This window comes from Haemaphysalis longicornis, unplaced genomic scaffold (assembly GCF_048455015.1).
Source record: "Haemaphysalis longicornis isolate Haplotype H1 unplaced genomic scaffold, Haemaphysalis longicornis Haplotype H1 scaffold_1, whole genome shotgun sequence".
NCBI lineage: Eukaryota > Metazoa > Arthropoda > Arachnida > Ixodida > Ixodidae > Haemaphysalis > Haemaphysalis longicornis.
In genome coordinates, this window is record NW_027526203.1 from 223,703,721 (window position 1) to 223,730,478 (window position 26,758).

The following is a 26,758-nucleotide window of genomic DNA, read 5'->3' on the forward strand; positions in this document are numbered from 1 at the left end:
TCAGATGTTAATGAAGGCTGCAAAAAGCGTCGCAGGGGCTCCTTGTTACCTTTGTGCAGGTTGTGCAGTTTGCTAAAAATAATTCCGAGCACACTTTTATTGTCGCTTAATTTCGCCCTTATGGGCAGAGGAGAGGGCGGCACTGCTTCGTGCTAATGAACGTGACAACAAAGGTTGTTCTACAGCACTCATCCGATACTTCAAGTGCTCTGCGACCAGAAGATGCGGCTGGATATAAGCTGGATTTTTTTCCGACAGTGACGGCCGGTAAGACATCGGGCGGCAAGCCCTAACACCAAGGTCAGCCATGTAAAAAAAAAAAAACACATCCGTGGAGTTTGGAAGCGGCTTGCTCCCCGTTCACGCACTCACGCGGTCGTATGAGCTCTGGGATAATTGCAGCGCGCGGCCCCGACGTCCGTACACAGCCGGATAATGTGTACTACATTCATCGTCCTCTCTCGCGCGGCGGCGCGGACGCCCCCCCGTAGGTCGGTTGAGCGAGGGCCGTCAATTTGCGTGTCTGGGGACCGTGGGTGCGTGGCCGCCGGCGTCAGAGTGGGCCACCGGTCGCAGTGTTGAATGGAAGGGTCGACATCGTTTAGCCAGAAGGCCGGCGGCGAGGAGGAACGGGTCGCGAGAAGAGGACAAAAGACGACCGCTGCCGCCGGCCGAGAGACAGTCCGCGGCCTGAAGCCCGCCGTCGTGGTCGCGCAATCTGGCTCGGTTTCGTGCACGCCGCACGCACAATGTGTTTTTCCTCCAAAACGGCTCCCAAACTGGGCCCGAGGAGCACGCACCGTTACAGAGACAAGAGGAGCTCCGCCTCGTGGCGCACATGTGGCGCGCCGCTTCGCGTAGCTCTTCATTGCGCGCTGACGCCGGCACACTGCCCATCGAGTTTTATTCGCGTGCGCGATGCTTCTCTTGACTCATCAGTGTCTGCACTTTTTTTTTGCCATTCCGCTGCACCACCGCGCATTCAACCATTCCCTCTTTGGACTTTCTACCGCTCCATTCCATGTCCCTTCTTTCTTTTTCTCTTTCGTGGTAAGACGGTCTTCTCTCCGCAGCAGCAGCGCCTGTTTGCCTGTCCACGTGCTGGTACCTTCTTTGCAAAAGGCGTGCAGCCCACAAACGCACACAAGGTCGTTCGGCTACGTTCACATTGCTAATTAAGGGCTATTTTATTGTATTCCTTTACATGATTTTATTTTCTCCAGTTGATGCAACACAGGTACCAAAAGCCCCGAACCAGCGGAAATCCACCGTATAGGTTGCCTCGCTTTTATCCCGCTTTTATCTCGCACCAGAACTTCCACTCCTGTGACAAGCACATGAGCAGTTTTCTAAATCCGCTGCTGTGCACCGCATATCTCGTATGTTCCTTCTTGTTCACCTCGAAACACGGTACGGATGCACTTTCGTGTCGTATGTAATCGTCGCATACCTGAGCCAATTGCCACACCTTTGGTCAGTACTACCAGAGTTCTTCAATGCCTTTCTGGTCATGAAACTTCGCCGTCACGCTATGGGAGAGCTTCGTTCCCCGCCGCGCCGCGACGATGCTGTCGATCGGAGGGCAGCCGGGGGCGTGGTCAGAGCGCGTTTGGCAGGGAACGGACCACGGAGTAAGATAAAACAGTGTCGCTCGCCGCCTTATCAGCAGTGCCCTTTCGCTTTACCTGTCGTGGGCTGCTCAAACGTACTTATCATTTTGTGAGTGGCGAAAAAATTTGGTGCGAACGGGCATGCTGCCACTGCGTTCCTGCCTGCCGGTCTGGCTACAGAGCAGCGGCGGCCGCCCGATGCCCTCCGATCTGCGGTGGCGCCACTCGCGGTAGCCTTTGTCCCCGTACGAAACTTGGCCGGGAGTTTCGTGACCAGAGAGGCATTGAAGGATTCTGGTACTGATTTGATTGATTGTGGGGGTTTAACGCGCCGACGCAATGCAGGCGATGAGGCGCGCCGTAGTGGAGGGCTCCGGATTAATTTTGACCACCTGGGGATCTTTATCGTGCGCCGAAATCTCGTACACACGGGCGTTTTTGCTTTTCGCCTCCATCAGAAAAGCGGCCGCCGCGGCCGGGAATCGAACCCGCGACCTCGTGCTGAGTAGCGCAACGCCTTAGCCACTGAGCCATCACGGCGGGTAGGACTCTGGTACTACTCTTCGACAGGCCTTCCACACGCAGAAGTCGCTTAATACGGAATCACGCCTCGCAGTTGCCTATACGAGACACGCGGCAGGCTGTTATTTTAGAACACTCACACCAAATAACCCTTCTGGGTAAAACGCATGCGCTTTTTACGAACGAACCAGCTTTCCGTGCACGCGCTCGACCGCACTCGAACGAGGACGCCTCATTCTGGCGGACCGACGTTTCTGCGAGAATTCCAGTTGTTACTGCGCAGCGCATGCGCACGTATGTTACACAAGTTAAGCCCTGTACCGAGAGGAGAAAAGTATAACGAGCGCCCGGTGCCTGCAGACAACCGGAATGGCGTCATCCGTCTGCGTGTGTCCGTTCTCTTTAGCCCCGAAACTCGCCCATTGGAACGCACGAGGCGCAGCGGATGAGCGTTCCGCATCGTTAAGCCCCGCTTCGTCCCGCGAGCTTCGTGCGGAATAAGGCGGCACGCTCTGCTGGCTCCTCTCGGCCGCCCCGGTTTCCCTCCCGGGCTGCGTTTTGGCGGAGAGCAGCGGAAGGCCGCTCCCATGCGAGCGAATTTCATTGCTCGATGCACTTCTTGGGAAGGGAGGACGCGCGCTTGCGGTCGCGCTTCACCACGTGTGGACGTGAACGGGTGCCACTCATCTATTTCGTTCCCATCTACCGTCTAATAAGGTGTGTCTTTAAGCTAGTTGGTACAGAATAACTGAGGAGTGAATGGTGCAACCAAAGACGAAGGACGGGAAGGAGCCACACTGTCCGCAAGGACGCACGCAAGCGTCCCTGTGCGTTCTTCTTGTCCTTCGTCTTTAGTTGCCCCTATTCACGCTTAAGCCCGTTCTACATGGTGCGTTTTTTGTCTGCGAATTCGGTGGAACGAAAATTCGCACTCGCGAAGTTCGCAATGCCTGGAAATGTCGTCTACATGGTCTGCGAGGGCCCTATTCTCGACTGCACAAATTTCCGGGAAATTGGACAATTTGCCGAAGTCTCTTCTCATTGCCTTTCAATTTTGGTCTCGTGCTTCCGTTTTACAAAGCGGTTGTGTGTGGTTTTGTCATTTTGACGTTTCATTACGTTTACTGTCAACAGTTCTAAAGTTTTCCTTATTTCTCTTTACTGAAAGCACAAAATTCTTGGCCGGCAATGAAAAACTAGACTGAATGCACCGGACATGACAACGTAGGCCTGAATTTACTATTTAACAGCAATACTGCTTGTCATAGCTGCTTGTAATACACGCCCTCTCTGTGATTGGCTGAGAAGGCGTGACGTAATTTAAACAGTTGGCGGGAACGATCATGTCACACATTGCCGACTCCAGCCTGCGTAAAAGTGACGTAATCTTACGTAACAGCTTGAAAATGGCGGCTGCTTTTGCCGTGAAATAGGGCAAAAAATTTCACCAAACCTTCGGCGCCCCGAAATGTCCGGGAATTTGCAGAACGCGCAGTTTCGCATGACGCGTGGATTAGAGCATATTTTCAACCGAAAGAAAATAGTTTCGACGGTTTCCAAGTCAGCGATCACGGAGCATACAAATGACATGCAGTATTTTGCTTTTAGGTTTGGCAATAAAACAAAAATCATTTGTTTTGCGTAACCGCAACATAATAGGGGAGCACATGCCTCTCCATGACAAAGAGAACCCAATGCATGGCATTTGTCCACACTTCTCTGAGTAAGCTGCTTGGTCACATGATCGAACTGGAGAGAAAAATAACAAAGAAAAGTTAGTCGTTTGTTTATTACAGCGCTGATTGAAGTCGAGCTTGAAGAATGAGTGAATCGGCGATATCGGTGCGCTCCGCGGTTATCAGGCGTAGGGCCTCGCTGCTCTTGTCATACAAGGGATGGTCGCGGCCGGCGGACTTTTTCCATAACTTGTAACATAGGAGCAGATGATAGCTTGGCGGCGGTGGCGGCCGGGAAGGTGATAACGCAACAAAACTTGTATTGAAGCAGACAGCCCAACTATGTTACTAAAAGCGATAGAAAGAAATAAATAGATAGGGTAAAAAATTGTTTGGTGTTTGTTAGCTCAACATGTGCCTTTCGGTCGCTTTTGGATCAACGTTACTCGATCACCTTGTGGTGTTGACGCCAATTTTGACCGGCAGAAATGTGTTTCTCTTGCCAGCCTCAGCTACCATCTTAATTTTTATAGGACGTGCAAAGTGTTTTTATATCTTTCTTGCACAATATCAGATACCTTGGTTGCGATGTTTATGAGTGAAGCGTTAAATTACACTGCATGTCGTCATAGCTATATGTGCGCACGTCACTGATTGCTTACGTCATGCTTACGCAAAAAAACATGGCAAATTGCCTGGGAATTTGTGCAGTCGAGAATAGGGCCCCTGGGACCCTATTTTCGATTGCACAAATTGCCAGCAATTCGCTATGTTTGCCGGCAATTTGCCGGAAGTCTTTTCTGATTGACCTTAAATTTTGGTCACGTGCTTCCGGATCACAAAACGGTTGTGTGTGTTGTCGTCATTTTGACGTTTTATGACATTTACGGGCACCAGTTCTAAAGTTTGCCTTATTTATCTTAACTGAAAGCGCATAATTCTTGGCCGGCAATGAAAACCCAGACTAAAAGCACTAGACATGACAACGTAGGCCTGTCTTTGCTATTCAACAAAAATAATGCCTGTAATACACGCCCTCTCTGTGATTGGCTGAGAAGGCATGACGTAATTTAAACAGCTGACGGGAATGATTACGTCATGCATTGGCAACTTCAGCCTGCGTAAAAGTGACGTAAAGCTACGTAACAGCTTGAAAATGGCGGCTGTTTTTGTTGCAAAATACAAGCAAAATAGGGCAAAAAATTGCCCCGGCTTTTGGCGCCGCGAAATGTCTGCCAATTTGCAGCAGGCGCAGTTTCGCATGCACGCTGTTTAAAGCATGTTTCCTACTGAAATAAATTATAGTTCCAACTGCTTCCAAGTCAGCGATCATGGAGCATACAAATGACGTGCGGTATTTTGCTTTTAGGTTTGGCAATAAAATAAAAATTATTTGTTTGGCGTTACCCCAACATGAGAGGGCAGTACAAGTTTCTCCATGACAAAGAGGACCCAATGCATGCCATTCGTCCACACTCGTCCTAGTAAGCTGTTGGGTCACATGATCGAATTCAAGAGAAAAATAACAAAGAAAAGTGACTCTTTCGTTCGTTACAGCGCTGATTGAAGTCGAGATTGGCGAATAAAAGAATCGGCGACATCGGTGCGCTCCGCGGTCATCAGGCGTAGCGCTTCGCTGCTCTTATGTGTTATAGAAGCGATGGTCGCGGCCGTCTTTTTCTGTGAGTCACGCCATAAACTTGTAACATAGCAGCAGACGATGGCGTGGCGGCGGTGGCGGCAGGGAAGGTGATAACGCAACAAAGCTTGCATTGAAGCACAGAGCCCAGCTATGTTACTAAAAGCGATTGAAAGAAATAAATAGATACGGTAAAAAAATTGTGTGATGTTCTTTAGCTCGACATCCGCCTTTCGCTCACTTTTGGATCAACGTTACTCGATCGCCTTGTGGTGTTGACGCCAATTTTTACCTCCAGAAATGTGTTTTTCTTGTCAGCCTCAGCTACCGTCTTAATTTTTATAGTACATGCCAAGTGTTTTTATATCTTTCTTGCACAATATTTCATGCCTTGGTTGCGATCTTTATGAGTGAATCGTCGAATTACACTGCATGTCGTCATAGCTATAGGTGAAGCACGTCACTGATTGCCTACGTCGTGCTTACGCAAATAAAAAACATGGCGAATCGCCGGCAATTCTGGCAATTGGCCGGAAGTCTTTTCTGATTGGCTTTCGATTTTGGTCACGTGCTTCCGGTTGACAAAGCGGTTGTGTGTGCTGTCGTCATTTTGACGTTTCATGTCATTTACAGACACCAGTTCCAAACGACAACTCCTGCCAAAGAGTTTCATTTCATTGCTTCCCATCAAGTCATGATCGCAGGAAAGTGTTGTTTGCTGCACCGGCCTCCTGAACTGACCTGTTGCCTAGTGTCCTTAGCGCGCTTTACCGTTTACCGTGTTAAATAAGGCAAGAGTAGCCGTTTGGCGCTGAAAACGAAATGATTGCACTCTGCGGTTTCTGCATTCCGGCTTACCGGCTCTGCCAAGTAGCGACATCTCGCGAATTTGTGTCAAAGCAAATGACACAAAAGTTTGTTGCCCAGAACTGTTCGCTTACGCTTGAAATAGCTTGAATCTTTGACGTTTTAGATTGAACTCTCACAATACAATAATTTTCTTTTAAAAGAGCCGTATACTTCTGCTGTAGAGCTTAAAAAATAGAAAACATGACGTTGACGCCACCATCTAGTGGGAACAATTAGGACCAAGTATTGCATTAACTAGAATTCACGCCACCGCTAAATATTTCGATATAAAATGAGTAAGATATATTGTAATGATTCCGCAGTTACCTATATTACCTTGCCCAACACGATTTTAAAGCATAAAAGAGCTATGCTAGTTCATAAGGGCATCTGAATCATTGGAAGCGTGAGAGGCTGGAGTAGGGGCGGAGATTTTGCTCGCTCATTCTGAAAAAAATTGTCATTTATCGTGCTCCTGATCATCATTTAGCAAGAATGTAGTAAACAACATCAACTAAGATTGCTTGCATGAAGCGCCGAGCGCAACGCATTTGCTCTGCCGTAAAGTTCCGGAAGAACGCCCACCCAAATTTAAGCACAGTGATATCAAGTGAAAAATACGACATGGGCGAACTTTCGGGTCAAGCGCGGAAAGGACGAATAAGTGACCGCACCTACACATAAAGAGTTGATTCGGGTTTGTTTTGTGCACTCATCGGCGCTAAAGCCATGGATTTTACGGGGTGGGTGCGTCTTTCAGTAAATTGAATATTTCACCCGTATTAGGGGGGTGGGCGATGTTTCGGGGGAGGGCGTTCACTCGGAACTTTCCGGTAATCTAATCATGACGCGAGCGTACATTTCGCCGGCGGAGGGGGCTCGCCACTACAGTCGATAGAAATTCTAGCCTCTGTATCGCTATGTACTGACGGTAAAAATAAGTTACCGTTCACGGAAACTCTCGCGCATGCAAGGTCGACTTCCGCAATCACCAGTATCTCCTGCTCTAAGTCCGTAAGGACTGAAAAGGTAAAAAAAAAAAAAAAAGGGCGTTGTCGTCTCATGTGCGACCCACTCGCTGAAGTAACCATGGTAACGACGACGCTGTAAACCAACGACCGCCGCCGTCAAAAATCGCGGACATTCCGGCGGCCAACCATGAAATGAGTGCTTCGCCTCGGACGAGGTCGGACTATGTCGTCATCGCAAGCCGCCGAGCCAACAAATAGTTCTGTCTCGTCGGGGTAATAACTTTTGTTAGCGTGAGCGAATATGCTGATTATTTTTGGACTTGTTTCTACAAGAACTATACAGTAGTTTTCTGACAAAAACAAAAACACTTTTCAATCCATCTCAGGGCTCCTTTAACTTTTCTGCCACTCTGTAGGAGTTGATAAGTGAAAGATAATTATGCTTGATTCGGTGTTTAGTGGTAATTGAGCCATACAAATTAAATTTTGTTTAAAGAAGTCCAAACCGTTGAGCGCCCCCTTTTTACTGACGAGTCCATTCAGTCTTGTTCTCCCGCTAATATCTAATAACGGTCCCCGAAAGGGTACGCCCCCACTCTCGTCCTCCCTTTATTTCTCCGCCGCCGCTGCTCCAGGAAATGGTCCCATCGCGCATGTAGTAGATATATTGACGACGCAGTAATCGGCAATGCCGGGCTGCTCGAGAAGAATGATGACTTCAAACTTCAGCTCAAGGCGATACTCAGTGTTTGAGGGCCCCTGTTGAGGGCTTAGGATAAGCATTAAGCATGCACTAAGCTCGTTTCTCACTATACTTCTCCCCGCTACACTCACTCTTCCCTCACCAATCAGATACCGAATAAGCGATCAATTCCCAGTGGGTAACAAACCCGCCAGCAAACTCCCCCGTAACATTTCTGGCTGAATCGAGTGAAACGCAGAAATAAACTTGATTGATTGATTGATTGTAGGGTTTAACGCGCCGACGCAACGCAGGCGATGAGGCGCGCCGTAGTGGAGGACTCCGGATTAATTTTGACCACCTGGGGATCTTTAACGTGCGCCGAAATCTCGTACACACGTGCGTTTTTGCTTTTCGCCTCCATCAGAAAAGCAGCCGCCGCGGCAGGGAATCGAACCCGCGACCTCGTGCTCAGCAGCGCAACGAAATAAACTTTTGCGTTAAATTATTTACACACGAACAAGGTAGACCAAGAAAGATCATTTTTTTTTTGTAATCACCGCCGTCAAGTTTTATTTGTCTGCTTCGTGAAAGGCCTCGCGAATTTTTATTCCTTTTTATTTCAATAAGGAGCTGCCCGTAAGTGCTAGAGCCAGAGACTCCGAAATACAACACAAATGTTTTCGTTTGCAAAGGGTCTTGCAACTTTTTTTAAACCACACATTGTTGCCAGGTGTGAAGACAAATGTTGACCGTGCCCTCGCCAACACAGGAGATCCTGGGATTAGGGCGCCACCAGAGAGAACGGCGGAATTTCTGGCACTGAGCAGCCACAAGGCGTTATAAAGCAGGCTATGGCTTACGTCGTGCTTACGCAAAAAACATGGGCGAATTGGCCCCCGATGTGCGAACGGCACGCTCTTCGCATTTCAGAGGCACATTGTTTTCAGACCGAATTACGTCTGCCGCTAGCAAAGCTTGTGATTTTTTCAAAAAAGGTTTTTAATATACTTTCTGGGCAAGTTTTTCCAGACTGTTTTGCAATAAATATGAGTTTATCTGCGGTTCCATACAACAATCGCGAATTATTTATCAATATACGCACACATAGAAGAGAAGACAAACACAGCAAACAACCCTAGATTCGCTTGTTGTGCGCGCCTACCACACCTCGGTTTACCTCTGCCGGTTCTTCTTGGGTTCTTTTGTACTTGTTCCCTGCTGTGATGTCCACCACTTACGCGGATACTGCATAAACATTCGATGAAAACGGCGCGCGACATCGTGTTGTGAACGCGCGTGCGTCTGTTTTGGTGCACCCGCGCTTACTCCGTGCATATGCAAGCAACGCCATCTGGTTGCTAAGCGTGCGGATGATGATGCCGTGATGGTCACCTAACTATGTGCTTATTGGCCGCAGGTCCGTCCCATCTAGGCCGCACGAGCCGCTCGAGCGGCGTTTGCGGGGGATGCTCGACCGTTCCAAACATTTGACACTGCCGCAGCAACGAAAAAAGGTCGTTTTGCCGCACGAGCGGCGCCGCATCTGCGAATTCGCAGGGAAAATCGCACCATGTAGAACGGGCTATATCTATATATCCGGCCCGCGATGGAGGTTAGCGTTGAGAGGGGTACCTTTATTTCGACCTCGACAGAAAAGAGCTAAGCTCTATCCGGGGTTACTGGAGACAAAACAGCGATAAGGACGAATGCCTAAGGCGAACAGGTTAACATACGAAGTCTTTTGGCAACTATAAAAAAGCGCAAATTAGAAGAAACGACGACAACACGGCGAGTCCTATTTCTTCTGTTTTCGTCCTAATTTATTCCACATGCGCCCTTTTAGGTTTCAAGTTATGAACTAACTTGCCCATCGGCACGGATCCTATGACATGTTTCCAAATATATATATATATATATATATATATATATATATATATATATATATATATATATATATATATATATATATATATATACACAGTTGGCACAGGACCGAGATAATTGGAGAATAATGGGAGAGGCCTATGCCCTGCAGTGGGCGTAGATAGGCTGGTGATGATGATGATGATATATATATATATATATATATATATATATATATATACATATATATATAATATATATATATATATATATATATCAGGGTGTCGAACCGAAAAAAATACCGGTTCGGTTACGGTTCGGGTTCGGGTGAAATAATTTCGTTCCGGTTCAGTTCCGGTTCGACAAAATCACGTACCGAACCGGTTCACGAACCGGTTCGGGAGCTTGAACCGGTTCGCGAACCGGTTCGACGAGTTGAATTATCACTGAAATTAGAAAAAAACATTTACTAGTTTAAAACGACCGTCAAGTCAAAACACAAACAAAAATTCAAAATTCTGCTGTTCCCCAAGGGCAGTGGCGCAATTGCAAAGCAAACTTTAAACAATCACGAGATATTAGAAAAACAAATGAAGTGGCGACGATTTACCACCTTCTTTCTCGCTCACATTATGTTGTCCCAGCGACTATTCATAAAGCCACCGCCAAGACATATGACGGTGGGATATATTTTCTGTCCTTTCCTTTTTTGTTGAAATCGCAATCGTCGCTATGCAATCACCCATCACGCTAACCTTGAAGCTTGAAATTTAGTCCTGCGTACTGGCGCGTTCAAATACCAGCGCTTAATACCAATAGCGCACATTTTTTTTTATATTTGTAACAAAACAGAAAAATCCTACAACAGGCACATAAATACTACCAATGAATTAGAATATTTGGTCACCCTGAATAATTTGTTAGCTGTCACCTTATCGAATGTGTTAGCCACACTTTTGTTAAAAGTAAGCTTTAGTTAATGCTCAGTCACTGCATTATTGCTCTGACCACTGCAATTCCTTTTGCGATACCGAAAGTGTGCATTACAATCAGTATGTCATCGTACCGCCTGAACCCCTACCATCGTTCCGTGTGCTACATTGCGGAATCTTACAACAGATAATGCGGTTACAAAATGAAAGGGAAATTTGTCACGCGGAGCATGAGATGGGACTTTTTGGGTAGACGCTCTTTAATTCGTCCACAGCAGTACTCCCCTCCGGAACGAGTCGCAGTAGAAGCAATGTAGCGAGTTGGGCAAACGGCTTAGCAAACGGCTTAGCCACTGAGCAGCTCCTGCGGTCACACTTGTCAAGTATTAATAATTTGCAGGTGTCGGACCTTTTAAACAAATTATGAAATGCAAAAAGTTTGCACACATCGGGTGTGAGCTTTCGCTGTTGCGCAGTGGAGCACTCCTGCAGCCTGATTGCTCCAATGAAGTCGCAACTAGGGAAGGGCAAAGTCGTTTTATATCCCCTGCAAGCTGCCGAGAATGACATTTCGTTTGGTCAGCTTGCACTACGCTCGCGCCTCCAGCAGCAACAGACCATTGCTACAATGGTGCTAATTCATTTCCCCTGTTGTTACATAGAGCGTGATAGTGTTCAATTGTCGGGAGGGGAAAGTACCCGAGCAAGTAAGAAGTTGATGGTACGTGAAAGAAAAAAAGGCCTGAATTGCATTTACTGTGCAATATCAACAACAGAGGGTCGAACCATTTCGGCATGAACCGGTAACCGTTATTTTTTTTTCGGTTCAGTTCCGGTTCGGGTTCAGCGCGCTCAAAAAATATCGGTTCGGGTTCGGGTTCAGTTCCGGCAAAAATATCGGTTCAGTTCCGGTTTACGGTTCGGTTCGGTTCCGGTTCGACACCCTGATATATATATATATATATATATATATATATATATATATATATATATATATATATATATATATATATATATATATTGAAATGGTGTTTATTGGGAGGGCAGATAAGGGTACGACGATGAGCTGGGCCAAACCAAGCCGTCGTTTCAGCCGGTCGGAACAGGGCGAGCACGAGACAAGCGGGAGCGATAGGGCGTGACCAAAACTGGACCATGATAGTGCCCTGACCCTGGTGCATGCCCACAGACGGAAGATTGTCCGTTGCACCGTCCTCGCACTGACGCATACCACCAAACAGAAGATTATTATTTTAATATATATTAAGTATTATTTTTTTATATAGTGTAGGGGGAGCGATGCGGACTACGGACGCCAACGCGGGTGACATCGTGAGTTACTGAAATGCTCTGCATTTAAAAGCGGCCGCCGCGGCCGGGAATCGAACCCGCCTGCTCGTGCTCAGCAGCACTACGACTTAGCCACTGAGCCACCACGGCGAGTCTGTACCCGACTGGGTTACCTTTCTGGATTCTTTGCCTTTCCGAGGGATAATACACTCATTATTACGAGGGTCGTGTTTCCGGATTTCTTACTCACTTTCATGGATAGCGTGCAAAGCAGTGGAAGCTACGTGAAAAGACCCCAGGATTGAAATAAACCCATTACATCACTCCTCCTCTCATCATGGCCCAGTGGTATACGATGTGCGCGCCGGGGAATCGAACCCCATCGAAGGACCAAGGTTAGGATCGCAGTGTGAGTTTGGGTGTCCTTTTATTTTGGAGCAATTTTTTAAAACAACGACAAAGGTAAGAAAATAAAACCAGCGCATTCAGGTTAATTCTGCCTAAATGCCTGAAGGTAAAGACAGAAGGGGCGCAGAACCGGAAACGTCGTGTGCTCAAACGTCGAGCCACGGAGCAAGAAAAAGTGCATCGGGCCCGTTCGGCCACGTACTCCGATTGGACACGGGGTGCCATCTCTGAGCTACTCTTGTAACAAATACTGAAAGCAACACACCCTCGCATATTGCAGCAGTAAACGTACGTAAGCTTACACCCCTGCCACATGGCAAATTTGATGTACTTCTCATGCGATGCCATTCGTTCAAAATGACATTTGTTTGCTGTAACACGAGAAAATGTAATGACATTCGATCAAAACGACGTTAGGGACGGAGTGAGTTTGCGGAGCACATTCGACGCCGTTTTCGAGCAAATGTGTTATCTCGACACCAGAGACTCGGTCCCTCGGTCGGAAAGCCTACCCAAAACAGATTACTATAGCGTCGGTAGCATTACAATATTTTTACATGCGTATATTTTTTAGCCATTTATTGATTCATATGAAACAAGCCGAATAGAGTTGTAAAAGACGAAAACTGTTAGTCTAGCTACCAGGCCAGCCTCGGTGCCTCGGCCGGTGTAGTGGGCTTCAGCGGTCATGTTTGTTTAATGCTCCATGCTGGTGCGACGGCAGTGCGCGAAACTGAAGTGCTCCAGTGCCACTTGTCGCAGTTGCTGCTTCAAAGGTTTCGCAAATATTGAAGCGCTTACTAAAATATTTTCCCTACGCAAGCTTTTACCCATCGGCACTGCGAGCATTTGCAAATGACATTAATTTTGTCCGTGTAGCAGCGCGTCAAGAAAATGGCATTAAGTCGAAGGAATGATATTCGTTGGGAAGGACATTAAATTTGCCGTGTGACCGGGGTATTAGTCTGCTAAGACAATAATAATGAAATACTAAATATAACAACTTGTAGCGGCCACTTCGCCATCGACTGCAAGCGCCCACCATCCCCATCATTGGTCGCTGCCTCCATCGTCAGCAGCGCGTGGCCTCGAGAGGCATGACGAGCCACGCGAGACAGAACATCATGGCTTCCGCGCTGCTCGGCCGCACTCCACGGGCGCTCTCCGATTCTCGGGCCCATGTCGTCCCCGCGCAACTGTGAATAAATGTGGGCTAAGCCTCACCACTTCATTCGGCCGCCTACATAATTGGTGACCCGGACGTCGGCAGCATGGAGCCCTGCTTCGCCTACAATTTGGTGACCCGGACAAGCGGCTTCGCCATGGCTTCGCAACGCTGTCTCCCCAGCCACAACGTGGATGACGGCACGCGAAGAAAGTTCCCCGCCCTCCCAGACCTTCCCTTGCTGATTCCGTTTGACTCCATCACAAACCACGCTGCATGGTTCGTCATCCTGAAGAGCCATTTTTATGTGAATGACATCTGGTCACCGGAAATCAGGTACCTCTTGACACTACAGAAGCTACCTGCTGACCTCATTGAGCAGATCCAGCTGCCGACCCCAGTCCCCAGTGTGTATGACGACTTAAAAGACACTGTCCTCAACCACTACGGCATGAAAACCCGGCAGACGATAATCCCAACACAACCTGCAGCCGTTACCAGCCCGCTCACAGCGACAGCGTTGCCGTGCAGCAACGATGTCATGACAACAATGGCCCCATCATGCCTCATGGACCACAGCGATGCGGTAGCATGTAGAGCAGACTGTGCCCCCATCCCTGCCGCAGTCTGTCCACCACCGCAGCTGCAATGCCTCCACGCCCTGCTGAGCCACCGGGGTGGCGTTTTAGGCAACCGCATTTACCACCTTTCGTGAAAGCGGCTCCCGTCGACCCAAGTGCAATTTCGGCAACCACTGCACCATTTTCGTCGACACAGCTGGAGGCATCAGTCGAAGACGCTGCCTCACGACACATGTCGACCATCTGTGAGGTGGCGGACGCGTATACTCCAGCTCCACTGCAGTCGCTGCATAGTACGCTCGAGAAGCAAACTATGGTACTCGTTACCGGCGACGGGGAAAGCCCATCCTCCGACGAGCTGCTGCCCCAGTCCAGTGTGACCAGCCATTACAACAAAGCCGACACCAAGGTCTGTGTCACCGGCAACCCTCTGGCCCACACAACACACCCGGCCACACGACTCTAAGGTGCAGCTCTAGCGGGACCAGCATGGCTGAGTGGACGCAAAGTTCACGATACACAAGTCCTGTACCTCCAACGGACCAGCCACATGGTCGATCTCACAACAACAAACCATCTCCAGCGTTGAAGGGTCGTAAACCAGCAGTCACGAGCACCGTCAAGCCTAAACGTCACCGCAGACGTCACAAGCACCGACCACGACGACCGCCTCCTACGAGGGCGAAATGCCAAGTTATCCGTTTGCTCCGGCTACGCCGACGCCCATGGTGCCTGCGATGGACCCGTCATCTGTTCTGCCCGAGTCGTCGCCTACTTCTGGTTTCATCCCCACCACGCGCACGCAGAGAAAATCCTCGGCGTCACTTCCAGATTCCGCGTCATGCACACGCATCGATCCTGCACCCAGCTCTATCCTCTGAACTTCCACTTGAACAGCTCAGGCATGCGGCTAATAAACGGGCCCACTCACGTTGGGGAACGCTACACTCACTGCGGCCACCCTTCCAGACCCGTCCCATCATCTGCTTAAATGTGGACATTCGTGCTGATTCGTGCTGAAGTACGTCCGCTACTCCACTCTCAGCCCAGACCGCCAGAGACTCCACGACGCTCCGGGAGCCTTCTTGAAGACGACTTGGACTGTCCCCGGACGCTACTACGAAAGTGACTTGAACCAACCTTAACATCTGTGTACCCTTTGACTCGGACTCCGTAAGGAACTTTGACCGCGGACACACCTTGTACAGTGCGCAACACCCTTGTCTATAACACTGATTTCAACTTTGACTGGTCACCTCTCAAAACTGCGGACTCAAACTTGTCACAAAAGACGTTGAGGTCAAAATATATGGTCAAGACTTAAGAATGACACAATAGTTTTCTTCAAATGTTTTTTGCCCGAGGCAAGATGAGGCTATAAGTACGAAATCTGTGTTATAGACAAGGGTGTTGCCCTCTGTACATATACTTACGTACTCTGTGATGTCCCTGTCACCTTGTATGTAGTTTCCCTAGCTAGGTAGTTGCTAAGTTGTTTTCTTTTGTCACGCTCCGCGCTAGGGGGGGGGGAGCTCTGTAGTGGCCACTTCGCCATCGACTGCAAGCGCCCACCATCACCATCATTGGCCGCTGCCTCCATTGTCAGCAGTGCGTGGCCTCGAGAGGCATGACGAGCCACGCGAGACAGAACATCATGGCTTCCGCGCTGCTCAGCCGCACTCCACGGGCGCTCTCCGATTCTCGGGCCCATGTCGTCCCCACGCAACTGTGAATAAATGTGGGCTGGGCCTCACCACTTTATTCGGCCGCCTACAAACTGAGTTCACAGCATTTGCAATTTTCTTGCTTTGAGCAGCCTTGACTCCTACTTTTGTCGACGCAGGAAGCGTCCTATTACACCTTTTAGCCTTGGCAGCGTTGCACACTACGTCTGAAAAAAAAAGTTCCTGCGTTTTTGCAGCCGCCCCTTTCCCTAGGGGCGATTTCCCGTGCAAGCCGGGTGAACTCCCCAAGCGTTGTACTCCCACGCAAGGGCTAAGCGCCAGGCCAGGGAGTCTCTTGTACCTATTTTACCGGTAGGTGCCCTGCGCCACCAAGGCACATGAATGCGCATGGTGCCTTCCACAGCCAAGGTGGACGCTCAACTCGCAACCGCCTGTGGCAGAACATGCCGCCAGACTCTTTCACCCTCGGCAATGGGCCATGGTGGCGGGGGCCCCGCCAGATGGGCAAGGGTCAGGGCACCTCGAAAGGGTAAAGGCCGTTTTCCAGGCGCTGGATTCCCCTTTCAAGGGTCCACACTCGACCAGGGACGCCTGTACCCGTTAAAGAAACCGGTGGGTGCCCAGTGGTACCAGGATTCGAACCCAGTACCTCCCGCATACGAGGCGAGTGCTGTACCTCTGAGCCATCGCTGCGATTCGTTTCGCATACGCACGCGAGAGAGATGGGGACAGATCGGTTAATAGCGCGGCCATTGCCAATAGCATAAAAATAGCATTCGCATACAGAAACGTTTTTTTTACTGTTAAACTGGCCTAGTTAAGCACACGTATCGGCAAGATGGTAGTCTTGCTTCATCATTCTTTAAAAAGCACTCCTTGTTTTCCTTATTTCGCTTGCATTTTTAGGCTAAGTACGACGCCAGACTTACACATTTGCGGGTGCCTGCTGGATGTTTTTCTAATTTAGGTAAAAAATAAATCATTTTGACCTCTAGACACGAGTCCTTCAACGAAAATGAGGCGGCGCACGCTGCTGGTGCCAGAGTAGACGCCGCGCAGGCCATTTCAGAAGAGCGCCAAGACATGGAGGAGACCCCCCCCCCCACACACTCAATGGCTATGCGGACATCCTCTCTCACTTAAGAAACTAGCGTCAAGGGTTCCCTACACGTCACTCCCACCTTTCCCGAACCAAAGCGACCACACTCCGCCGAGTCCAGACCAACTCCAGCCTTTACTCTAGTTTCCTCTACCCCACCCAATATTACAGTACCTGCCACTTTTGCCCCCAGACCGTCACCCTGTACCATCTGGTCTGGGAAGGCCAACAATGCTCATCCCTCACATTCAATCCCCGTCCCACGTACGAGCAGTGCGTGGACTGGCTTTCCAGCTCGGACCTCTCGACCCAGCGCATGCTGATAGAGAGGGCACAAGCAGCCAGCAAGGACCGGGGCATCCCAGACTAGCGGACGCCCCCCAGAGGGCCAGTACTCTGCCCATCCTGCACCATTGAGCTCGAAATAAATATATTCTCTCTCTCTCTCTCTCTCTCTCTCTCTCTAGCTCTCTCTTTTTATCTCTCTCTCACTCGTGGGCTATTATAAACCTCACCCACAACAAGCTTAAAAATCACCATCTTGTCATAACAACATAATATCGTCAGATGTTGGCTGTAGTGCATCCCCTGCAAATTAGAAGCAGCTAGTTTTCAAGACCGCAATTTCCCTAATTTTAAGCCATTCCGTAAACAGTACACCCGCAGTGTATAGAACGCATTACCGACAGCTGCTTGGTTCGCCTGCGGGAGTGGACAGCCCTAATTATTTGAAATATGCCATTTTAAGCACCAGAAAGGAAGTGGAACGCATTATTGAACACTTTTGATATCCAGTGTATGGCAAAGTGGAATCATCTTATGTGAAGAGTATGCCGCAGAGCCAAGCTACATCCCGGTCCTAGCTACATTACCTGGTGGTCCTATACGCAACCCTCGGGATAGTAAGCGCTAACGCTAGCTCCCTGCTAGAACCGATGGCAGGATTCCACAAGTCATCATTTCTCAGGACACTGCTCGTTCGTTCGTCTTATGCCAGTAGCTTACTCGTTGCACATGTTGGCGACAACCAACACTGAGTGACACCTGAAAGTTGAGTTTCTCAGCGTGAGCAGTTCTCATGTTTGTACGGAAACTTCATATTGCCTCGAATCATCTCGAGACAATCCCTCCGAGTTCATCTTCCTCATTCCATTTCGCGACACAACTCCTGTCGTCTGTGCCTAAAAAGCCAGTGCAAGTCACGCATGTTTTGTTGGTGCTGAGAGCGGGTGCACTTACGTGGTGTTTCTAAAATTTAGCCAAAACGCTTTTTAACGTCTCCCTACGCAATGTCGTCAAACGTCGTCAAATGGGACAACTTCCCTCAGCATGCTATTCCACCCACATGGGGAGCACATTCACCCTTTTCTATGCTTAATACATATATCAGCAGTTCCTAAGCTTGTGCAAGGAGCCCGTCGGAGTGCTTTGTGGTGTCATAGTGTGCTAGATATCATTGCTTGTGATCGAGCTAAGAACAGGTTTCAGTTCTTTTTTTGTGTTTATAAATAGGAGCGTTGCATTTTATATTTTACAAAAGCGAACTATAGTTCTTAACCACACATTTTAACCTCATTTCAGCGGAAAACAGCATGAAGGGAGTCAAGGGACATCATGAAGGCATGGAAAAGGGCAACCCGACAAGAAAGAAGGCCTCAGCCAGCTAGCAATTAATGCTCAATTGAAAACAAACTTCGGGACGCGATGGTCGTACTGTACCTGAACTTATTATTTTGTTCCTCTTCATTTTTATTGACTAGTAATAAAGAACGACAGCTCGTCCGGATGAGAGAAGGCACCAAAGCTGCGTGAGCTTAGTGCCAAGCTTGAAGCAAAATATCTGAGGATCCATCCTATCCTACAGAAATGGATAGCCAGTGAAGCGGTTGGAGATAACAGCATTCAGTGACTATTTCAGTGTGTACATGTGAACAAAATACGACAGCATGTAAGATGGTTTGCAGTAACCTTCCAGCTAGGTTACAAACGTTTTTTGAAAAGTACCCAACGCGGCAGATAATGGCCGTTGCGACCCCACTAGTACTTGTAAGAAGCCGCACTACTCGTTGTTGCTATAGCCACCACCCTCCGTTCCTCCTTCGTGCTACACCTTACATGTCTTGCTGGTCAACGGCGTCCACGTAATCTTCTGCTTCCTGCGCATAAGTTAGTGCCGTGACCTTGAAGCTTTCATGTTTGAGGTGTTCACGTGGTCTCTGTGATGAGTGGCTCGGAGGGGGCACGGGGAAAATAGTGGAAGAAGATTTCACTCGCGCCAGACACCAAGCGGCCGCTGGGAAAAAGACGCCACGGAGAAGAAGAAGAAGACGAGGCGTGGTGGGAGCAAGAGCCGCGAACCCGGGAAGCGCAGGGCGACCGAGACAGGGCACGGCTGGATTGGCATTCCCACGTCAGACGTCCGGTCGACGTGCCGTCCGCTACGAGACCGTCGCCATCGGTCACTAAGGCGAGCTTTCGTCTGGGTGCGGCTCGGGCACGAGTGACCGCAAGGCTCTGCCGCGTCGTCCCGTTCCGGCTCGAGCCAGGGTTTCTGCTGCTGCGAGGCCGACGTTCGTGGTGCGTCAGCGGCCCCATGCTCCTGCTCGGACCGCCGGGTTGCTAAGTCCTGGCCAAGACTTCCGGGCCTGGTGTGCTTGGTCGCCCAGGTGTTCCGGAGCGTCCCACACCAGCTCGTTGGCGACCTGTCCATGAAGCGGCCGGCCAAGTTTGCGGCCCTCACCCTCGACGACCACTGCGCCCCAACAAGACATACCTGTGAGCCGTGCTCAACGCAACTGTTTTGCGGGCCTAGCGACAGCCACTGCCGTGGAAAGCTAACCGAACCCGCTTTGCGAACATTCCTTTTTTTAGTTTCCTTCATTTCCTTGAGTGGCTAAATATGTTTTAAATACATTCCGTCCTGTGTGTGCGTCCGGCATTCCTCTCATTGGGTTCTGCATGATCCTAGCGCAACAGTCTCCTCCACGCAAGCCAATAGAAAGGCGCTCTTTTTGACCATTGGTGGCACGTGAGCGGCTGGGCCGCGTTCATTTTCTTTTTGACTATTTTTTGTCTTACTAATTTGTATTTTGACTCGTTTTCATCTCCTTTCTACCCACAGACGACGCAAAAATCCGGGCCTCTGGGAGGCTAACAGGTTCGCTGTAATATGTACCGTTCGGTTGTTATTTGGTGATACGCAGAGTCTGGGCCCCATCCATCCACGACTGTGAGATTTCAGAAGGAAGAGAAAAAAAAGGGGGTGGGGGGGTTCGCGGCCTCTCAGTACCCCTCCCTGTGTACGTCAGTGTATGTGTATTATTTCTTATCACCATAACCGTACTGCAAATGTTATGTACACATAATGAAATCTAAGGTTCGACGAAGTTTAATTATGTACACATATACATACATAACAACCGAAACTAGTACTTTTTTACAAAATTTTTTTGAAAGGTAACATTGCTGCTGTCACTTTATTTGCATGAAGTAACGACAGCACTAAGTCCATTCTACTTCGTCGGTAATTTCCCGGAAAGTTAGCACTTAGATAAACAATGCCCCGTACAACAGGCCTCACTGCCAGTTATGGACGCTAACGGGTTGTCGTGGCTAAACGTCTGCGGCTAAGTAGGAAACCGCGATTTTGTTTTCCGGCTGAGTTCTACTGTATTTCCTATTTCGTCGCGCATTGATGAAAGCCAGGTGGTCTAAAACATCGCGTCACCTTCCTCTACAGGTCGTCTGAGTGATGCGGCATCACATATTTAAATTGTCCAATCATATTGACACCTTCTTCAAGCAAACGACTTATGGAATGTCAGGTAGTACGAAGTTTGAAAAAGAGTGAAAAAATTTAGCCATTGTTCCACGTAAACGTCAAATAAAGCAAGTCCTACGTAGCAAATGTGGTTATTGTACTTAAATGTTCAAGTTTCTGCATTCACATTCGAGATTTTTCCATTTGGGGTTCATTACAACGTGTGTGTGGGCATTACTTGTAGCTAATTTGCTGATCTACCCGCTACTCACAGCCGTGTTGTGTGACGCTTACCGGACGCAAGTGTGTATTTTGTTATTGTCACCGCTTCTGCTGGTCGTTTTTAAGTGCAATGCACTTCTTAAGCGACCCTGAACCTGCGTCCACCGGCGATGTCCGCGCACGTGGAGATGGGCGCGCGCAGCCTGGCCGCTGACATGGCACATACCCATGTGGGGGATTGGCCAGGAATCTCCTCGTCTTCCTTGGCAACGGGGGGAGATGGGCGCGCGCTGCCTGGCCGCTGACATGGCACATACCCACGTGGGGGATTGGCCAAGAATCGGGCGTGAGAAGGGCTAATGCACCTGCTTAAAGGAGTACTGACACGAAATTTCAAAGCTGAGATCCGCTCTAGCAATCAAGTACAACGACAACACAAATAGGTGTCTGTGAATAAATGCATCTTTCTTTCTTTGTAGTTGTGTGTGTGTGTGTGTGATCTCTCTTTCGCGAACATTACCGAACCGCGCAAATTCAACTCGTGCATTCGCACTTTCACATTCTTCCCCTCGGGGAAATGCGGGGAATTTTTTCCAATTTGCTGAGTGCAGAGAAGTCAACCAAATTATAGCCTCTGGTTAACCTAACCACTCTTTTACCCTGAGCCTGCTTTTCCAGCGCGAGGCACTACACAAACTTTTTTGGTCTTCACTGAACCACTCAGGTGAACGAAAGTGAACCACTCAGGGTCCTCTTATAGCTGATGAGCTGGTTCAAAGTCCCCACCTCCTTTTCCTTCATATGGAGTAGTGGTTATGACGCAGAGATGATTATTAAGTCCGAAATAATCTTTCTACTGTCTTCGTAATGCATAGAAATTGCCAACAGCATAGTCTGGCGGCTAAAAGAGGGATTATCATTTACTGCAGCATCGCTGTAGAAGACTGGTAGAGCAGTGTCCCTGTAAGAGCAGCGAACGGCTATTATAGCATCGCACAGCAGTATATTTGCTTTAAAACTGCGTCAGCTATCTTTCCCCTACTTGGTACTTCAACGCTACGATCCAGCCAGTTAACCCCTGTGTGCAGTAAACTGTTTGAGAGGACACGAGAGGACACGATATTTCATTGAAATAAACATTACGTGCAGAGAAATTGTAATGCTTCAAAGAGACAAGTGATTTCAACTTGCCCGCACAATCAGCCATATTTACATCAAAACTCGCCCAAAAACTCGAGACAGTGTGTTCAGCGATAGGCGATCGGAATTCCCCACAATATCAGAATAACATTTTCGTGTAAACAAAGAGGTCGCAACCCACGGCTCACTTAGGCACACTGCTTGGCAGAAACTCCAAAGAATTTCACACGGCTGTGTCATTGATTCGTAGGGGAATAAACGTTTTTGAGCCGCAGTTCAAGACAAAACTCTTTTACAGAGTTGTACCTTGATCCTTAACTCAAAGGCGCAATAAGGCACTCTTCCACACAGAAAACAAGCGTAAGTCTTTTCTTTTCGTATTTATTAAAGTAAATCGACACCATCTCACTGCACTTATATGCTACCGTGTTTTAGAATCCTCGTCGCAAAACCAACTTGAGACTGTACATTATTACAGTCTAGCCAAGCCACAGGTCTTGTAGAGTCACTCCAAGTGCATGTGCACGTGTTTGAAGAAAAAAGGTAACCATAAAAAGTATTCTCAAGATCTACAGCTTCTCAACGGGGTAAGGAAAGAACGGGATAGGGCAGAGCGTTTCGAGGCACGTGGCAACGTTACCCACGCTATACAGGAGGCCCCTTGACTGGGCGCGCAGCCGGCAAAGTAGTGGCCCGGTGCAGCACAAAGGCACAACTGCTGTACCCGCATCGCCTTACAGCAGAGAAGTCCTCCCCTGCAACTTCCAAGGTGTCTTTAGGAAGAATGAATGAGCTTCATCAGCCAGCATTTATAGAAATACCAACTGCACCAAACACCCTTTCGCGGCAGGGCATATTTCGGCATATGTAGAAGAGCTAACAAAAGTCTATGCCTGTGGCGTTGGCGTTTCATACGCGCCGCCAAACTGAACCAAACAAGCGTAACGGAAACAGTGTAGTTTGTCTAAGGTGGCTTGTGCGGACCAGTTTATACTTCTAGCATAGTCTGCTGCTTGTTACGAAGAAAATAGAATGCCACATAACACAAAAAATAAAAACCGACCGTCTGTTACACGCTCAGCATCACCGTCATGATTGCTGGAGGTAAAACACATGAGGGCCTTGCTGAATGTCGCGGCCTTTTGTGATGACCGCGAGTTGATGCGGCTCGTGGCAGGATTCATACTCTTCACGTCACGTCGACCAGAGGTGAACTGCCACACTGCTGCGTCGTAAGCAGAACCCCACGAATGCGGTCTTGTGGAGGAGTAGCGGTGCTGAAGTGTCTGCATGCACCCGTGCTTCCGGACCCCGACAATTGCTTATCGAGGCGTGCAGACAGAATCCCGTGCCTGTTTCAGAATGCCGAGCAACAAGCTGCACTGCGCACATCTAAAACTAAAATACATGGGGTAGATACACATAGCGGGTATATCCAACAAGGATACACGCGCGCACACACACAGATACCCGCACACGCACACACGCGTTCAGGAACAATGCATTCAGATAAGAAGGTCGCAAAACTAAAAGTCCAGGTCCCATGGTGCAACACTATCGACGATTAGTGTCCATCAACTTCAACAACAGGATATGTGCATATGCTTGCAACAACAAAATAGCACGGTGGTCTCGTCAACACGAAATAAATATGTTACAAAACGAAGCACGGGCGGGCGAGGACGTGTACTGTCGCACACACAGCCATAGCGGACGTCTATACAACTAGAAAACGACGTCAGCAAACATATGGAAAGGCCTTGGTGCGTGCGCGTCAATAGGTGACTAATATGTGCCAGACGCAACAAAACTTTCAGAAGCGCAACTTACCCTAGTGCCTTAAACCTGTCGTGCACGATTCAACTGCTCTAAAAACAACAGTATGCTGTCCCTGAGCACAAAACGACAGTAACGGCCGCCCCTCCCGGTGGCCTTCTCAAGAGTGACTTGGTTTTATGCAGCCTTTGATAGCCAAGCAGCAGCTGCAGGTTATGTTTGCATACAACCATAAATTATTTATCCGTGTCATTTACTGAAAATGCCACTTTATGTACCGGAGCTCACTGGCGCTGTATTTTACAGTTATCGTTACCGGTTCACTTCGTTTTTTTGTGCGTGTTACGTTTATGGGGTATGGGAGCATGTTTGTTTCTTTAAATCCCGCAAGAAGTTTTACTTCCATTACATTGTCGGATTTCTTATTGTTCATAGCTTGGAGTAGGTAATGTTGTGACAAAAGAATGTCAGCTGCCTCTAATAAACAGCCACAGAAACCGGGACGGAGACCACCGATTCCGAAAATTAATTGCACTGCCATTTCTCATAGTAAGGTCTCCGAAGAAAAATGCCGGAAGTAAAGGAGGCTCTCAAGACCGCTCGGTGCGAATGCCGTCGGCGAAAGAGAAAAAGTATTGCGTAGCTTCGTGACAGACGATCTTTCCGCACACTTTATGGCTTCCTCGGCTTGCTTCCGGGCCGTGCGACATCAGGTCGTCGCAAAAAAGAATGACTATTCTTAGCCGTGACCTCGTTAGTCTAAATGCGACTGGCCAAGTGATACTGTCAAAGCAGATCAGTCAGCTCTATCGCATTGTGCTATTGCTACCCGATTCAAGCTGTGATCACTCCGTGGTTCGCGCACAAGCTCGTGATTTTGAAAGCACCAAGTGTCGGCGCTTACGCGTTCCACTAAAGTGTACACCACTCGATGCTGCTCAACCGGCAGGGAACAGCGCGCTGTGCCGGAGATAGCGCGCTGCCATCTCACTGAGGTGTAATGGCGACCTTGACGAACTCTGGGCTGTCGTAGGAGATGATCTGGTCGTGGTTCTTGGCGACGTGGCGCACGCGCACGAACAGGAACGACGCGACCAGCGCGGACACGATGAGCAAGAGCAAGAGAACGATGAGGCCGGCGGCGAAGCCGGGGAGCGAGATGCAGATGTTCCCGTCCGCAGACGCTGAGCGGCTGCTGTACACGTCGACCAGGGTGTCGTTGTCTCCAGTTGGCAGGTTGAAGGCCACGTCGCCGGGAGCCACCACCTGGATCACCTTCTGCGTCTGGATGTCCGTCGCATCGGCGCCCACCTCTCGTCGACGCCGGCGTGCGTCGTGCGAACGTGGCATGCCGCCCGTATGGGCGATTGCGTAACCAGTGTTCGAGTGCACCACGTCATTGTCACTGGGTAGCTGCTCGCCCTGTCGGTTGTAAAAGACGGGCGGCGGGTTCTCCTTGGGCGGGTCTGTGGATACAGTCACGGCGCCCTGCTTTTTGGTCACGGATACGGTCTGCTTCTGCGATTCGGACGGTTTGACGAAGTGTGCCTTCTGCTCCGAGTACGCCGAGGAAGGATCACGTGGGGCCGGCAGGTAGTGGCCACCCAGCGCAGCGTCACCATCGCACTTGGGCTCGGGGCATTCGTAGCGGCATACCTGGATGACGCACTGGAAGTGTACGTTCATTGAGTCGGGGAACTTGAAGGCTTGGAAGTATGCGTACGACACAACAGATGCCGACGCACCGAAGTTCTTAATCTTCTGAAACCGGCTCATAATCTTGGGTCGAGCCACGCACCCGTACTCGTCCACCAACACGATGGGCTGGTGCTTTCCGTCATGCGCTATGCAGTTGCGCACCAGCATGTCGAACTTGTTCTCATCGTCCTTGATGGCTAACACCATAGTCATGGTCTGACCGATCTTCACAATGCCCGCCACCTCGCTGGCCCAAGGACCCTTTCCCACTTGAATCTGCATCCAACACTGGATATTGTCGCCCAGGAAGTTCGCTGTCACGGCATCCAACATGTCGACGTTGAAGGGACGAAAAGTGACAGCCTTCTCGTAGAAGTCATACCAGGTGCAGCGTAGACGCCGCGCCTGGTCCCAGATCTCTTGCACCTGTGGGTCGTACTGAACTATGATGGTGTCTTCGATGAAGACGCCACTGCCCAGGTTGTCGTAGCCACCCTGCTGGCTGCTCGACATGCCGCAGCTACCCAGGAAGATGTCGAAGTTGACTGCGATGTGACCGGTATTCGGTGGCAGGTGCACGCATTTGGGGTCGCTGTAGTGACCCTTGCTGAAAATCATGCCGTGGAAGGGTCGGTCGAATTCCAAGAACACCTTCATGTGGTTCTTCTCACACTTGACGTTCAGGCTTTTAATCTGCGGCATGTCCGGTCGACCCAGCGGCCACGGGTCACCCGGGTCCTGTGGCGCCACGGCCGCCACCCCGTGGTGGTCGCCGTGGTGATCACCGTGGTGATCACCGTGGTGATCGCCATGGTGATCGCCGTGGTGATCGTGGATCGGAATGACCGGCACAGCGGCCACGTGGCCAGCCGACGCCTCGTGGTGCGGCCGCTGCTGCGGCGGCTCAGGAGGCTCGTAGCCGCCACCCCCGCGGTGCTCGGCTGGGATATGTGCCGTCTCCTCCTGCTGCAGGTCCTGCGCCTTGTCGATCTCCTTGGACCACACCTGTGACAAAGAAATGCATAAAATCAGCATGCGCGAATACTTTGGACAAGAACAGTACAGTTGTACCGATATCCTAGGTGCACGCCGACGCTGCACTCCGGTTTCACATCGCCGTGGTTACATGCCTGACAGTCCTTCAGTTGGCATACATAAAATACTTTTAAATTAAATCTTGGAGTTTA

The 26,758-nt window shown here is 49.4% G+C and overlaps 1 protein-coding gene across 1 annotated transcript in view; it reads right to left on the reverse strand.

Annotated features, from left to right (window-relative positions):
• Positions 1 to 24,074: 24,074 nt before the first annotated feature.
• Positions 24,075 to 26,758, reverse strand: part of LOC144157953 (uncharacterized) — a 37,733-nt gene continuing 35,049 nt past the window's right edge. The window contains exon 4 of the mRNA XM_077688663.1: positions 24,075 to 26,576. Coding sequence (XP_077544789.1) covers positions 24,861 to 26,576 — 1,716 coding nt within the window. The 3' untranslated portion in view covers positions 24,075 to 24,860. The remainder of the gene's footprint in view (positions 26,577 to 26,758) is intronic.